Source organism: Sarcophilus harrisii, chromosome 1 (genome assembly GCF_902635505.1).
Source record: "Sarcophilus harrisii chromosome 1, mSarHar1.11, whole genome shotgun sequence".
NCBI lineage: Eukaryota > Metazoa > Chordata > Mammalia > Dasyuromorphia > Dasyuridae > Sarcophilus > Sarcophilus harrisii.
The window spans coordinates 48,783,402-48,795,930 of record NC_045426.1 but is presented as its reverse complement, the minus strand read 5'-3'; the positions used below and the strand labels follow the sequence as shown (position 1 = coordinate 48,795,930).

Below are 12,529 nucleotides of genomic sequence, written 5' to 3'. Positions count from 1 at the left end.
GGATTTGCAAACCAGCATTAAGATAGAAACAAGCAAAATGGACTTGCTTTTGCCTAATAAAGAAAGATACGATTTTTCAAGACTCCTCCTCAAATACTAAGGAATACCTCATTTAAGCTAAAGGAGACTATCCATGAGATCCCTGTAATGCTAGTTCTGTGATTTTAGGCAAGCCATTTCACGTCCTTTGTGACTTAGTTTTCCCATCTGTAAAATAGAGATAATAATGTTTGAGAAATACTACATCATGGGATTGTGGTGAAAAAAAGAAGTTTGTAAAATGCAATTTATATTATATGTGAGCTGAACTTATGAAGCAAGAATTTAGACTTTCTGAATATTTGATCAGAAAACTAAGTGATTTATAGAGGGACTTAAAAGTAGACAGAGTTTTCCTAAACAAGGCTTTGGTTGTATTAATTCCCCAAACCATCACGCTCTGTACTCTTTGTTTTTTAAATCAGCACTTCAATTATAATATCATATTGAGTACATTCCCTTGATGACAACGACGATGAGTTTTTGATTTTAAAAAGATCTTCATCATGTACTCTAGGAACGGCTTCTCTATCAAAATAAAGTCCTCCCTTTTGGAAACAAGTCAAATAAACCCAAAACCGAAGAAAACATCAGGGCTATTTGCGATGCTCATTCCATCTTTTTTGCTTTTGCCATCCTGGGAAATAAATATGTTTATTAGCATGCTAGGACGAAAGCTGGATTTGAGGAGGATCTAACAATCTGTAGCCTCTTGCGCCTCTTAGCGACCAAGCTGCTCGAGTCCAGTTCTTGGCAGTGCATGTGGTTAAGCCAGTCCCGGGTGCTTCACCCTTGTAACCACTGCCTCCTGCAAGAGATTCCGCATCTCCCTTGGTCTCCCTTTCCCTCCTGACTCAGCTTGAAGCTAAATAGCCTGGCAGAAGGACGCAGGGAGAAGCTGAAGTTGGAGGAGATTTCCACAGAACTGCATCTAACCCCGGGAGATCTTCAAAAAACGGGGAAGAGCAACTTTCTAGAGGAGCAAACTTAGGGGCACCTGCGAGTTTCCCTTAGTAGCAGGTAGGAGCGGTGGATACTTGGCTGGCAAAGGGATGGTACACTAGCCCTGGAGGGGATAAGGCAGAGCGGAGGAAAGGGATGGAGAGGAATAGGAAAGGTTTAGCTTGGTCTTCTCCGAGGAGACAGAGCTAGTCCGGGAGAGGTGGGAAGCTGGCAATCCCGGGGAGCGCGGGCAAAGATCCTAGGCTGCTCTTTTGGATCCGGATCCAGTCTGCAGAAGATTGCGCGTTGGAAGTCTCTCGCAGAATTCTGAGGGACTCAAAAGCAGGGTGCGGGCTGGAAGGTGGGTGGGAAGGGGTGATACCGCGGGGCGCCCGGGTTTTCTATCTTCCTCTCTGTTTACCTACAGGTTAGGACTTTGGAGAGCAGCTGAGCCCAGCTCCTGGAGCTTCCCCTACTCTCTAGGGTGGTGGAGGGGAATATATTCTGGACCCCAGCACCAATCCCACGCCCGCACCGTCAAGTGTGAAACCTTTTTGGTTGTCTGGCCCCTCGGAGAAGGAGGGGCGCGGGCAGGGGCGGGAGGGGCAGAGCAGCTGGGCCCACGCGCTGCTCCCCCTCCCGCGAGTCTCTCCTATAAAGAGCGCTTCCCGGCTGGTCGGCAGGCAGAGGCGAGTGTGGAGCGCAGCTCCACAGACGCGCAGTGGGGTGCGTCTAGGCACGGCTCCTGGGTCTCTCTCTTGCGGTCTGAGCGCTATGACCGGAACCCGGTGCCACGGGCTGTGAGTCGTTGGACCGGCAGCAAGATCGGCAAGACCCCAGCCCACCATGGAGAGCTCCAGCGAAGCGGCAGAACCGGGGTCTCTGAACAGCAGCGCCAACTGGAGTCAGGAGCTCTCCAACTCCAGGAACCGCAGTTCCGTCCCCGTCCAACGCAACGAGGCCATGGCCAAAGTGGAGGTGACTGTGCTGAGCGTGATCCTGTTCTTGGCGCTGACCGGCAACCTGTGCGTCCTGCTGGCTCTGCGCACCACCCGCCACAAGCACTCCCGCATGTTCTTTTTCATGAAACATCTCAGCATCGCCGATCTAGTGGTGGCTGTGTTCCAGGTGCTGCCCCAGCTCCTCTGGGACATCACCTTCCACTTTTACGGGCCCGACTTCCTCTGCCGCCTCGTCAAGTACCTGCAGGTCGTGGGTATGTTCGCTTCGACCTATCTGTTGTTGCTCATGTCTCTGGACCGCTGCCTGGCCATCTGCCAGCCGCTGCGCTCCCTGCGGCGCCAGTCGGACCACCTGTCAGTCCTCTGCACGTGGTTAGTGTGTCTGGTAGTCAGCGTGCCCCAGATTCAGATCTTCTCCTTGAGGGAAGTGAGTGAAGGCGTGTACGACTGCTGGGCCGTGTTCATCCAGCCCTGGGGACCCAAGGCATATATCACCTGGATCACTCTGACGGTCTACATCATTCCCGTGCTGGTGCTCAGTGCCTGCTACGGCCTTATCAGCTTTAAAATCTGGCAGAATTTGAAGCTTAAGACAGCTCAGGAGCCCCGAGCTACCGGGCCCCTGGCCTCCTCTGTTACCTGTGCGGCAGATGCTAGCCACGGGGCAGCCCTGTCTCGCGTCAGCAGCGTCAAGCTCATCTCCAAGGCCAAAATCCGCACCATCAAGATGACCTTTATTATTGTCTTGGCTTTCATCGTATGCTGGACTCCTTTCTTCTTCGTTCAGATGTGGTCCGTCTGGGATCCCAATGCCCCTAAAGAAAGTAAGAAGGGGAAGGCAGAAGGGTGGGAGGGCTTATTTCTTCTCAGCTGTGGCTACTGGATACCAACCATAACCACAAGCCTTTCTCCCAGCCCTTCTGTGGGTGACATTTTAGCTTCTAGGTAGAAGGCTAGAAGGGGGAATGGGATGGTCTATGGCTCTTGGGTACAATGACTATCCAAGGTAGGTACTATGGGGAGTTATTATCTGAGGAATTGCCCAGACTTAAGGGAATAACACGGTTCTTACAATATCTAGCTTTGATTGGGAGAATAGAGAGACCAACTTCCTCTGCCTCTAATCCCCACATGTGAGATGACACCAAAACAAAGCAGACACCAGGCTACTATGCTGAAGTATATTCTATTTTGCCTGAAACTTAGGAATCCTGGTGCTTTCTTTCCCCTTAGTCAAATGCTGTTCTTTCTCTAGGAGAATTCTTAAGATTATAGATTTTGAACTGGAAGAGACCTTAAAGTCCACTTCTAGTCATCTAGTTCACTTCCTCCCAAATTTTACAGGTTGGAAAACAGAGGCTTAGGTAAGTTAAGTGATTTTTTTCAAGTCACACAGGTAGCAACTTCTACCTATTTCCTTAGATTCCAAATGTTTTTTCCAAGGTGTATAGTGTCATAATGTGTTCAAGTCTCCTAAACTTATAGGTAACACCTAATATGCCCTTACCTTTAAGTCTATGAACCTATGGTCCTCAAAATTGTCACACTTCCTGCCAGGACATGTGGTTTCACTCACCTCACTGGGTATGTGGCTCTTTGGGGGTGAACGAGTTAAGTGATGTGGACATATCAGTTATGGTGACATATGAGCTATCAGGTAAATGTTCTGGGAGAAAGAGACAGAGAATCTCTCCTTCATCACTTTTTAGCTGTTAAACTTTGCATCAGTCATCACCTAGCAGCCCTCACAAGCATAAATATGCACATGCATATACATATAAATATACATGTATATATATGCACATACATACACACATACATCTATGTGCACACACTATATATATGTGTGTATATATACATATATATGTGCATACATATATATTACTTAGCTATTATATGTCCCTCAACTTGGTTTTCCCTTTAGTTAATTAATAGGGTTACCCAATCATACTGCAGAGAGCAAGGAAATATATTAGCAAAGGGGATTTTAGGTCACAGTGATTTCCTTTGCTTCTCTGACTTTTATTTCCCCCAAAGAAAACAGTGTGTGCCAAATGAGTTATGCAGGGTGTTTCTCTGGTTTTCAACATTATTCTTTTATGCATAGTGTTATGAGAAGAATACTGATGCAGACAGAAACCAGGATGAATGATTGTGCTATTGCTGTGAAAATAAGACTTTTATCTAGTCACTCAACACTTTAAAAATTTTGCTAAATGTTATTTTTTCAATTAATGAGTATTTCTTTTCTTCTTCTTTTTTTCACTCTCTGCTAAAAAGATAAACAAATCCTGTAATAAATACACATGGTGAAACATAACAAATTTTCTTTGTCCCCCAAATGTGTCTCATTCCATATCTTGAGTCTGTGATCTTTCTGGAAGAAGAGGTGAACATAGATCATGCTTCTACTTTGGTCCCCTGGGATCATGGTTGGTCATCAAGTAGTGGGAGTCACTAGGCATGAGAGGAGTAGAGAGGAGATGGCCAAGAGACAGCTGTCTGGCCAGACACAAGAAGGTTGTTGGGTCAGGGGGACAGGTTATCCAGTTTTAGTCCATAACAGGAAAGAGGATGTGAGGACAAGCAATGTTCTCTGGAAAAAAGGCTCTCTTATTAGTCTGGAGAAAATTACTTTAGAGAAGCTTAAGTGGCAAATTAGATCCCGGGGCAGGGACTATTTATACCAAAATGGCCACATGTTGATTTTGTAGTTGGCCTTTCTTTGGTGGCCATAAGTGGCTTAAAATGGAACCTGGAAGAATATTAAATGGCATCCATTGTATCCAGTCGAGGAAGGGGTTAGCAAGTACTTAGGGGGAATAATAAGGTAAGATTGTAAAACTATGGAGTTCTTTGTAAACAGAATAGGGGAGTTTTACGGGCAATGATGGGGAAAGAACACTGGATTTAGAGACAGACAAATTGGGTTCAAATGCTATTACAAATGCTATTACCTGGGTGACTAAGGAAAATCACCTAACTTTTATGGATTTCAGTTTCTTCAGATATAAAAAGAGAGAGGCAGCATGAGAGAACTAGCATGATAGAAAGAACAAATACATTGAGTCTGAAGACACAGGACCTGGCTTTAAAACCCAATATGTATGACCTTTAAAGGAGAGTATGACCTCTAAGGTCTCTTCTAGAGATTCATGGAATTCTACGATTCCATTAAGTAAACCATTGCCATTGCTATCCTGAGGATTATTAAAGGTTACTATGTAAGTGGGAAACTAATAGACTGTCTTTCCCTTCCTTCTCCACCCCAATCTGAAACAGAATAGGAAATATAAGTCTTATCTTGTTTGGGGAAGTCTACTCTTCTTCAGTGTGGTCACAGCTGAGGCATAAGAACAATGAAGTTAATGCACAGAACCCTGGATTCCAATATTGACTCTGCCACTTATTAGCTGTGTGATCCTAAGCTTCAGTTTCTTGCTCTGTAAAATGAAAATAATAATATGTCATTTGTCCTACCAGTTCCACTGAGGCATTATAAAGAAAGATCCTTATAAACTTTATAGCACTATGTCATCTTGAGTATTTCTCTAAATATTTGTGGCTTCCTCAGTGTGAGAAATTCCATTGCCAAAGACTGGCAACTCATTTGTAATGTATGGTTTTCAATAGTTGCTTGAGAGAGGAATGGATAAGTAAGAGATTAAATGATTTTTTTTTAGTGACACAGTAATTAGTCCAATGATTATAGTATGGATAAATGACACACTTTGGAAGCAGGTAGGGAGTAGAGTAGATAGAATGCTAGATCTGGAGTAAGGAAGGCTTAAATTTTTGAATCCAGGCCTCAGGTACTTACTAGGTGTGGTACTCACAAACTCACTCTGTTTGCCTCGGTTTCCAAACTGGAAAAACTAATGAGAATACTCCAGTATTTTTGTCAAGAAAACCTCATATGGGTCAGGAAGCTTTGGACACTATTAGTATTATCAGAGCTAAGATTGGAATCCAAGACTCTTTGCAAGTTAAAGGGAGACTGCGATTCCTGGTTCTTCTGATTCCAAGCAGTCAGTCAGTTAATAAACATTTATTAAGCCACTATTATATGCCCTGTCCTAAGCCAACCCTATTCAAAGCTATACTACCTTCCATTTATTGTTTTCATCCATGTGCTGGCAAATGTTTAATAATCGTCTCTCCAAAAAAGTGTTGTCTACTTTGAAAATTAATTAATTGAAAATTAATTTTCTCTATCACTTCCTTCAGACTAGAAATTAATAATGCAATAGATCAAGTCCTGATTTGTAGGGTTTGACAATTTTCACGGTATAAATGCTCACACTAAAAATTTAACAATTGGTTCTTGCTGTCCAGCACACATTGACTAAAGTATGATTAAAAGAAGTAAATTATCACTCATATTATCATCCCTGCCTCACAACTTCAGGATGACTGACCCACAGAAAAAATAAATCTTGCTTTTGAGAAACAGCTATATAAAGTATGAGAGAGAAAATTAATATGAAATAGTGGTAAGTATAAAAATATGATGACAATAAATGTTTGTTTCATATAATAGCCAGTGAAGGGGAAAAAAGAACCTGAGAAGGGAAGAAACAGATTATCTTGAAGTATCCTAGTTTTAGGTGAGACCATCATTATGGTCTCATGGAAATTGTTGGCCATATTAAAGGTGTAATTTGAGGGGTGTAGAGGAGGACCTCCTGCCCTGGAATATTTCTCCCAAAGATTGCCTGAAAGAGATAACTTTCTTTTGCCTAAGCTCTGACCTCTTTGAAAAAATGCAGCTTCCCCTAGGAGGAATAGCACACTTGAATGGGGTAACCCTCATTTTAAATTTGAACATGAGTTCATGGTTGGGGGTGAGTTGAGGAATAAGTTTTGCTTCTTTTACTGAGTTGGGATGTTGTTCATCACAATGGATTTCCTATTGAATATTTGGGGCATTTGATTGTATTTGATAGTTGTGTGTGTGTGTGTGTGTGGGGGGGTTGTGTTGCTGGAGGAACCCAGGGCAGAGGGATAGTATTAGAGTAGAGTTACTCAGGTTTAGCTCTAGGGTGGGTGACTTCAGGAGAGGAGTAAGTGGCAATAGGTAGTGGTGTTAGGGGTATATCTCATTTTCCTTAGCTGCAAGTGCCTTCCTTCTATTTTGCAATAGTTGATATGTATGGTTCTTTTAGTCCTTCACCTTCCTATTCCTTGTCTGATGCTCAGAATTCTTTGGGAAGGGGTAGAAAGAGGCCATGTAGCCTAGAATGTTGAGGAGGATTCAAGATGCTACCAGTCAGGAGCTCTGCCTTTTTGAGCTGGGACTCATAAAGCTAAAGTTTTGTGACCTTGGCAAACCACTTAACTTTTCCTGATTTGTAGGATTTGACAGTATTTAAGATATGTGTTCACACTAAAAATTTAACAATTGGATCTTGCTGTTCAGCACACATTTGCCTAAAATATGACTAAAATAGAGGTAAAATCAATGAGCATGAATTCTGTCACCCTCCTCCCCCCATCCCAGGATGAATATTTTTCCCATCTGTAAAATTAAGATGATAATATTTAGACTAATAACAGCTAGCAGTTGTATAACATTTTAAGTCTGCAAAGCACTTTACAAATATTATTTCACATTGTAGGGGCTATTGTTAACCCCATTTAATAATTGAGGAAGCTGAGGCAGGCAGGGTGGGAAGCTTAGGGTTACCTAGCTGGTAAATGTCAGAAATTGTATTTGAACTCATTTCTTGCTAACAGCAAGTTCAGAACTATATCTATTGTGTCACCTATTTGCCTAGTCAGATTGTGTGGTTAAAAATGCTTCATAAACTAGTATAGTTTATATAATCTTATCATATCATCTAAGTAATAATTTATATCATCATAAGTCATCTAGCTCAATGTCCTTACTTTATAGAGTGGGAAACTGAGATCAAAGGAGGTTGTGATTTCCTCAAGATCATAGAGGACCAAAGACAGAATTTAAATTTATTTATTTTGACTCGAGAACCAGTGAGCTTTCTACCGTGTCATATTCATTATGAGGTATCATTATTACTATCATCACCATCATTATCATCATCATCATTAGGTTACCTGACACTCTGAGATGTTATTGGATGGCTATTATTCATTAAATCCTTCCTTGTGCAGTTCTTTCTAGATGGGAGGAAGAGGATATAGAGATAATTAAGACCTATTTGTGTGGAATAATGAAGAGTTTTGGGAGATGGGGATTCTGTCCTGGTTCTGTTGTCTAACCTTTGATCAGTTTCTCCAGACTTCAGTGTCTGATTTGGAATGGACACTCTTTAAAATTCTTTCTGCATCTTTGACTTTATAACCAGATACTACCTTGTCACGTCATAGTTCATGGAAATCGTGATTGTGGAATCAAAGAGTAAAGCAATCTGATTTTTTAAAAGGTGACATTTATTTATGGATGAACTATGTTTAGCTCTTAAAATATTGCTGTTTTTCTCACAAATTTGCCCATGGGGAGTAATAGCAATATAAAGGTAGCAGAGATCTTTGCAGCTGTTGGAGGATTATAAAGCAAAGGTCCCTGACTATAAAGGAAACTGGGATAACAGGAATGAGGTTAAAGGTCATAAACTCTGCATCTTTTTCTCCAACATTCTTAGTTTCCAATGAGTCTCACAATATCTTGATTCCCTTTGCCATAAGCCAGGCTTGTGAGTTGTTTTAGTATAGTTTTACAAAGATAGTTCAAACTTCCCTTTAGTGCATTGCCTTCCAGTTCTTTAGGCAGGAATAAAAAATCAGATAGCAAAGTTTTAGTTATGTAACATGGCAGCAAAGCAAATAACAAGAGAGAACAAATCATGGGATCTTTCTGTGCTGCCTATATATACAAAGAGATATGATTTTCCATGCTATTGGAAGAGGAAACACTCTGGACTTTGTATACTTCTGAGGATATGTTGGCACACTTCTTATACCTCTGTCTTTGGGCAGTTGTCTTCAGCGTGTAGATGTTTATTTGTTAACACCCTTCCTTTTCTGCCTCTGCAGTTACTGATTATTATTTCTTGAATGAATGGCTTTTGCCGTCTGCTGAAGCTGTTTTCTGCTTCACTTTCTTTTACAAGAGCAGAATTATTACAGGATCAACATGTCTGGGGGATAATCAAAATCATTTTCAGCAATCTTGTAGGTTAGGCACATATCTGTGCCCCAGTCGTTGGCACAAAAAGTGTCCCTTAAACAGCTGTTAGACTTTTCTTTTTCTTAATCTGCCTCATCCCAAACAGAAGTCCTTCAGTACAATCTCAGACTTGCTTTGAATGATTTACTGGTTATGCTCCTAGTTTATACAAATTTTCTTGAAACTTTAAGTATCTGCTGAGGAACAAAGAAAGTTAAGGATTAGAGCTAATGAGCTCTATTTTGCGTTTTTGCCTCTTGGCAAATGTCTCTTTCTCACTTTTGCTTCTTACTATAGATGTTCCCCTCTTCCCCCCCCACCATAGATGGAGCTTTGATTTCCTTTTGCCTTAGTTTCCTCATCTATAAAAATAATAAAAATACTTGTCTCACTGCTGTTATGAGTCTCAAATTTGATAATCTATGGAAAAATGTACTCTTAAAGTGCACTTTGTAGATAAAGTAGATTTCTTAGGTCAGAGTGGAACATTTTTAAGTGGGAAGATGAGAACTCCTCTCTCTTCTACCTCCCCTACAGTTTTCTATTTCAGTATCCATGTGCCTACACTGGAGAATGGGTCAGTGATCTCTTATCACATGAAAGCCAGAACATGAAGCATTTCACTTTGCAACTCTTCATGTTTGAAATCATAATGATAATTTCTTATATATTGAAATGCTTTTATACCTTTTTTTTTGTTTTTTTTTTGTTTATCCATTGGTCCTAGTTCTTGAACATAAAGATTGCACATGCTCTCCCCTCACTTAAAGCCATTAAGGGTATTTTAGCTTGCAAAGCATTTCAAAATTGAGGAAGCACTTTCCATTGATTATCTAATTTGAGCCTCACAATAGTCAGATGAGACAATTTTTTTTATCCTTATCTGTATGATGAGAAGTTGAGGCAAAGAGAGATCAAGTGTCTTAATTATAGTCACATAGCATAGCACAGTAGGTAGGAAAGGTAAGATTTCAACCTGTCTTTTTAATTCCATCTACCATGATATGCTATATAACCATATAACTATCAAATATATACTTTAGATATACTATAACATTATTTAAGAGATAGAGTATTAGACTTGAAGTCAAGAATACCCAAATTCAAATCATACCTTAAGTACTTACTATGTGATCCTAGGCAATTCACTTAATGTCTTTGCCTCAGTTTCCTTTTGTATAGAATTAAAGAATTGGACGTGGACTTCCTCACTCCTCCCTAGCTTCAAATATATGATCTTTTCCCTAAGTAACATTTATAAGTATAGCCTCAATAAATGAGATTTGACTGGTTGACCACTTAAGAATGTGACCAGTTTGTTAATTTAAGAAAATAATCGCTTACCAAGCAATTCCTATAGATCAGGCTCTGCGCTAAAACCTTTGTAAGGTACAAAGAAAGGCAAAACACAAAAAAACAAAACATTTCCTGACCTTAAGGAGCATCCACTCTAATATGGGAGACAACATACAATCCATCTTTGCATAAAGAAGCTATATTTAGGATTAATTGGAAATAATCTCAGAGGGAAGGAGGTACAGGAAAAACTTCCTGTTGAAAGTGGTAAGGTTTTAGCTGAGGCTTGGAGGAAGCCAGGAAAGTCAGGAGGCAGAGGAGACAAGAGAATTTCCGGCATGGAGAATGATAGTTAGTGAAAATGCATGGAATGGGGAGCTCCTTGTGCCAATAACAGTAATTATGCAAATGTCATTGGAAGGTAGATTGGATGGATGGGAGTAAGATGTGAGAAGATTGCCAAATTAGAATAGAGTCAGGGTATGAAATGCTTTAAAAGCCAAACAGAGGATTTTATATTTGATCCTGGAGTTTATTGAAGAGGAACGTGATATGGTCAGAGTTGCCCTTTTGGAAGGTCAGTTTGACAGCTGAATGAAGGATATACTCAAGCAAGGAGGGACAAGTCATGGAGGCCATTTCAAGCCTGTGAAATATGAAGCAAGGTTCTCATATGAAAAGGCTGATGAGAGGTGACTCTATAGGAAGTTTGAGGAGGAACAAAAACATTTGGGAAAGCCAATGTGGTGAGTAAGATAGAGAATCAATTTGGAAGATGTAAAGGATTGTCTTGATGTAATGAAGGCCCAGTTGATGCTGTTAGTGGACCCAGTAGTATAGTTTTTTGATTTTCTCCAGCTTTGTCTAGGAGAATAGGAATAGGAATGAAGACAATAGAAGGTGGAAGCAGTCCAAGACTGAGGCATGGCAGAGCAAGACTGGTGGTAGGAAAAGTGGACGACAGATTTAGATGGGGAAGGAGGACAGCATGTAGCCAATACAAGGATAATGGAATGAAAAAGAACTGAGGAATGGAGAGAGTAAAGATCATGGTGACGATGAAAGAGCTTGTAAGACACAGGGACAGGTGGAATGATACAAGTTTATGACCAGATACATGGGGAGTTAGTTCATGAACATGGATTACTTGTGGGTATTGGCAAGATCAAAGGTATGTCCATTTTGTGGGGGTAGGCCATGGAAAATGAGCATGTTGAGGAATTGGGAGGCTAGGGTACTTGAAGAAATATCCATGTGTATGTTGAAACCTCCTAGTAAGAGGGCAGGAATTGGGAAGGAGAGAAAAACTGAATCAGTCACTGAACTTTTTGAGGAAAGAAGGAAGGTGTGTCCTGTCAATTGATATATACTAGTTGCTAGAATCTTGACTGATCAATATGAATTAAATGAACCTTAAAGAAGAGGTTACTGAGTGAGAGATCCTCACTCATAAGATCCTGGAAATGGCAAAGGGGAGCAAGGAATACCCCAACTTTACCAATGGGAGTAATGAATTGAGGATTTAAAGGAAAGTATAGTCACTACCAGAAAGGATGGCCTGGGAAGGAGTCAGGTTTCAGTGACTATAAGAGTCCTCCTCCACTGACAGTGACTCCTCAAGGAAAGAGGTTGGTTTTTTGTTTTTTTGGTTTTTTTTGGTCTTTCTTTGTATCCCCATCAGTTAGCCCAATGCCTGGCATATGGTAAGTGATTAACAATTATTTATTATTGTTGGTTTGGAGAAGGAAGGGGTAATAAAAGAAGAATTTTGTAGCTCTTCTTGTATTAGTACTATCCATATTTTAGTCAAAGACACAAATGTAGCAGTAGAGAAAAGCTGATACTGGAATACTTGCTGAGAAGTTACAGAAAAGTAGATTTGGATTTAACATAAGGAATCATCAGAGCACTCCACCATTGGCCAATAGTGAGTTCCCTATCATTGTAAGGGTTTGAAAAAAACCTAAAAGCCTATTTGTCAATATTGTTGTCAAAGAAGCATAGTATATATTTAAACAGAATTCTTAAAAATCATTTTTAAAAAAAGATCATAATGCTTAGAAGACCAGATTTGGAGGCAAAAAGATTTATATCCTGGATTTATATCCCTCTTCAGATATTTTCACATTCTCTATCCCTGGAC

General features: G+C 40.6%; 1 protein-coding gene across 1 annotated transcript in view; it reads left to right on the top strand.

Annotated features, from left to right (window-relative positions):
• The first annotated feature begins 457 nt into the window (after nt 1-457).
• Nucleotides 458-12,529, top strand: part of OXTR (oxytocin receptor) — a 33,214-nt gene continuing 21,142 nt past the window's right edge. The window contains exons 1-2 of the mRNA XM_003762422.3: nt 458-1,059; nt 1,409-2,767. Of these exons, the coding sequence (XP_003762470.1) occupies nt 1,828-2,767 (940 nt within the window). The 5' untranslated portion in view covers nt 458-1,059; nt 1,409-1,827. The remainder of the gene's footprint in view (nt 1,060-1,408; nt 2,768-12,529) is intronic.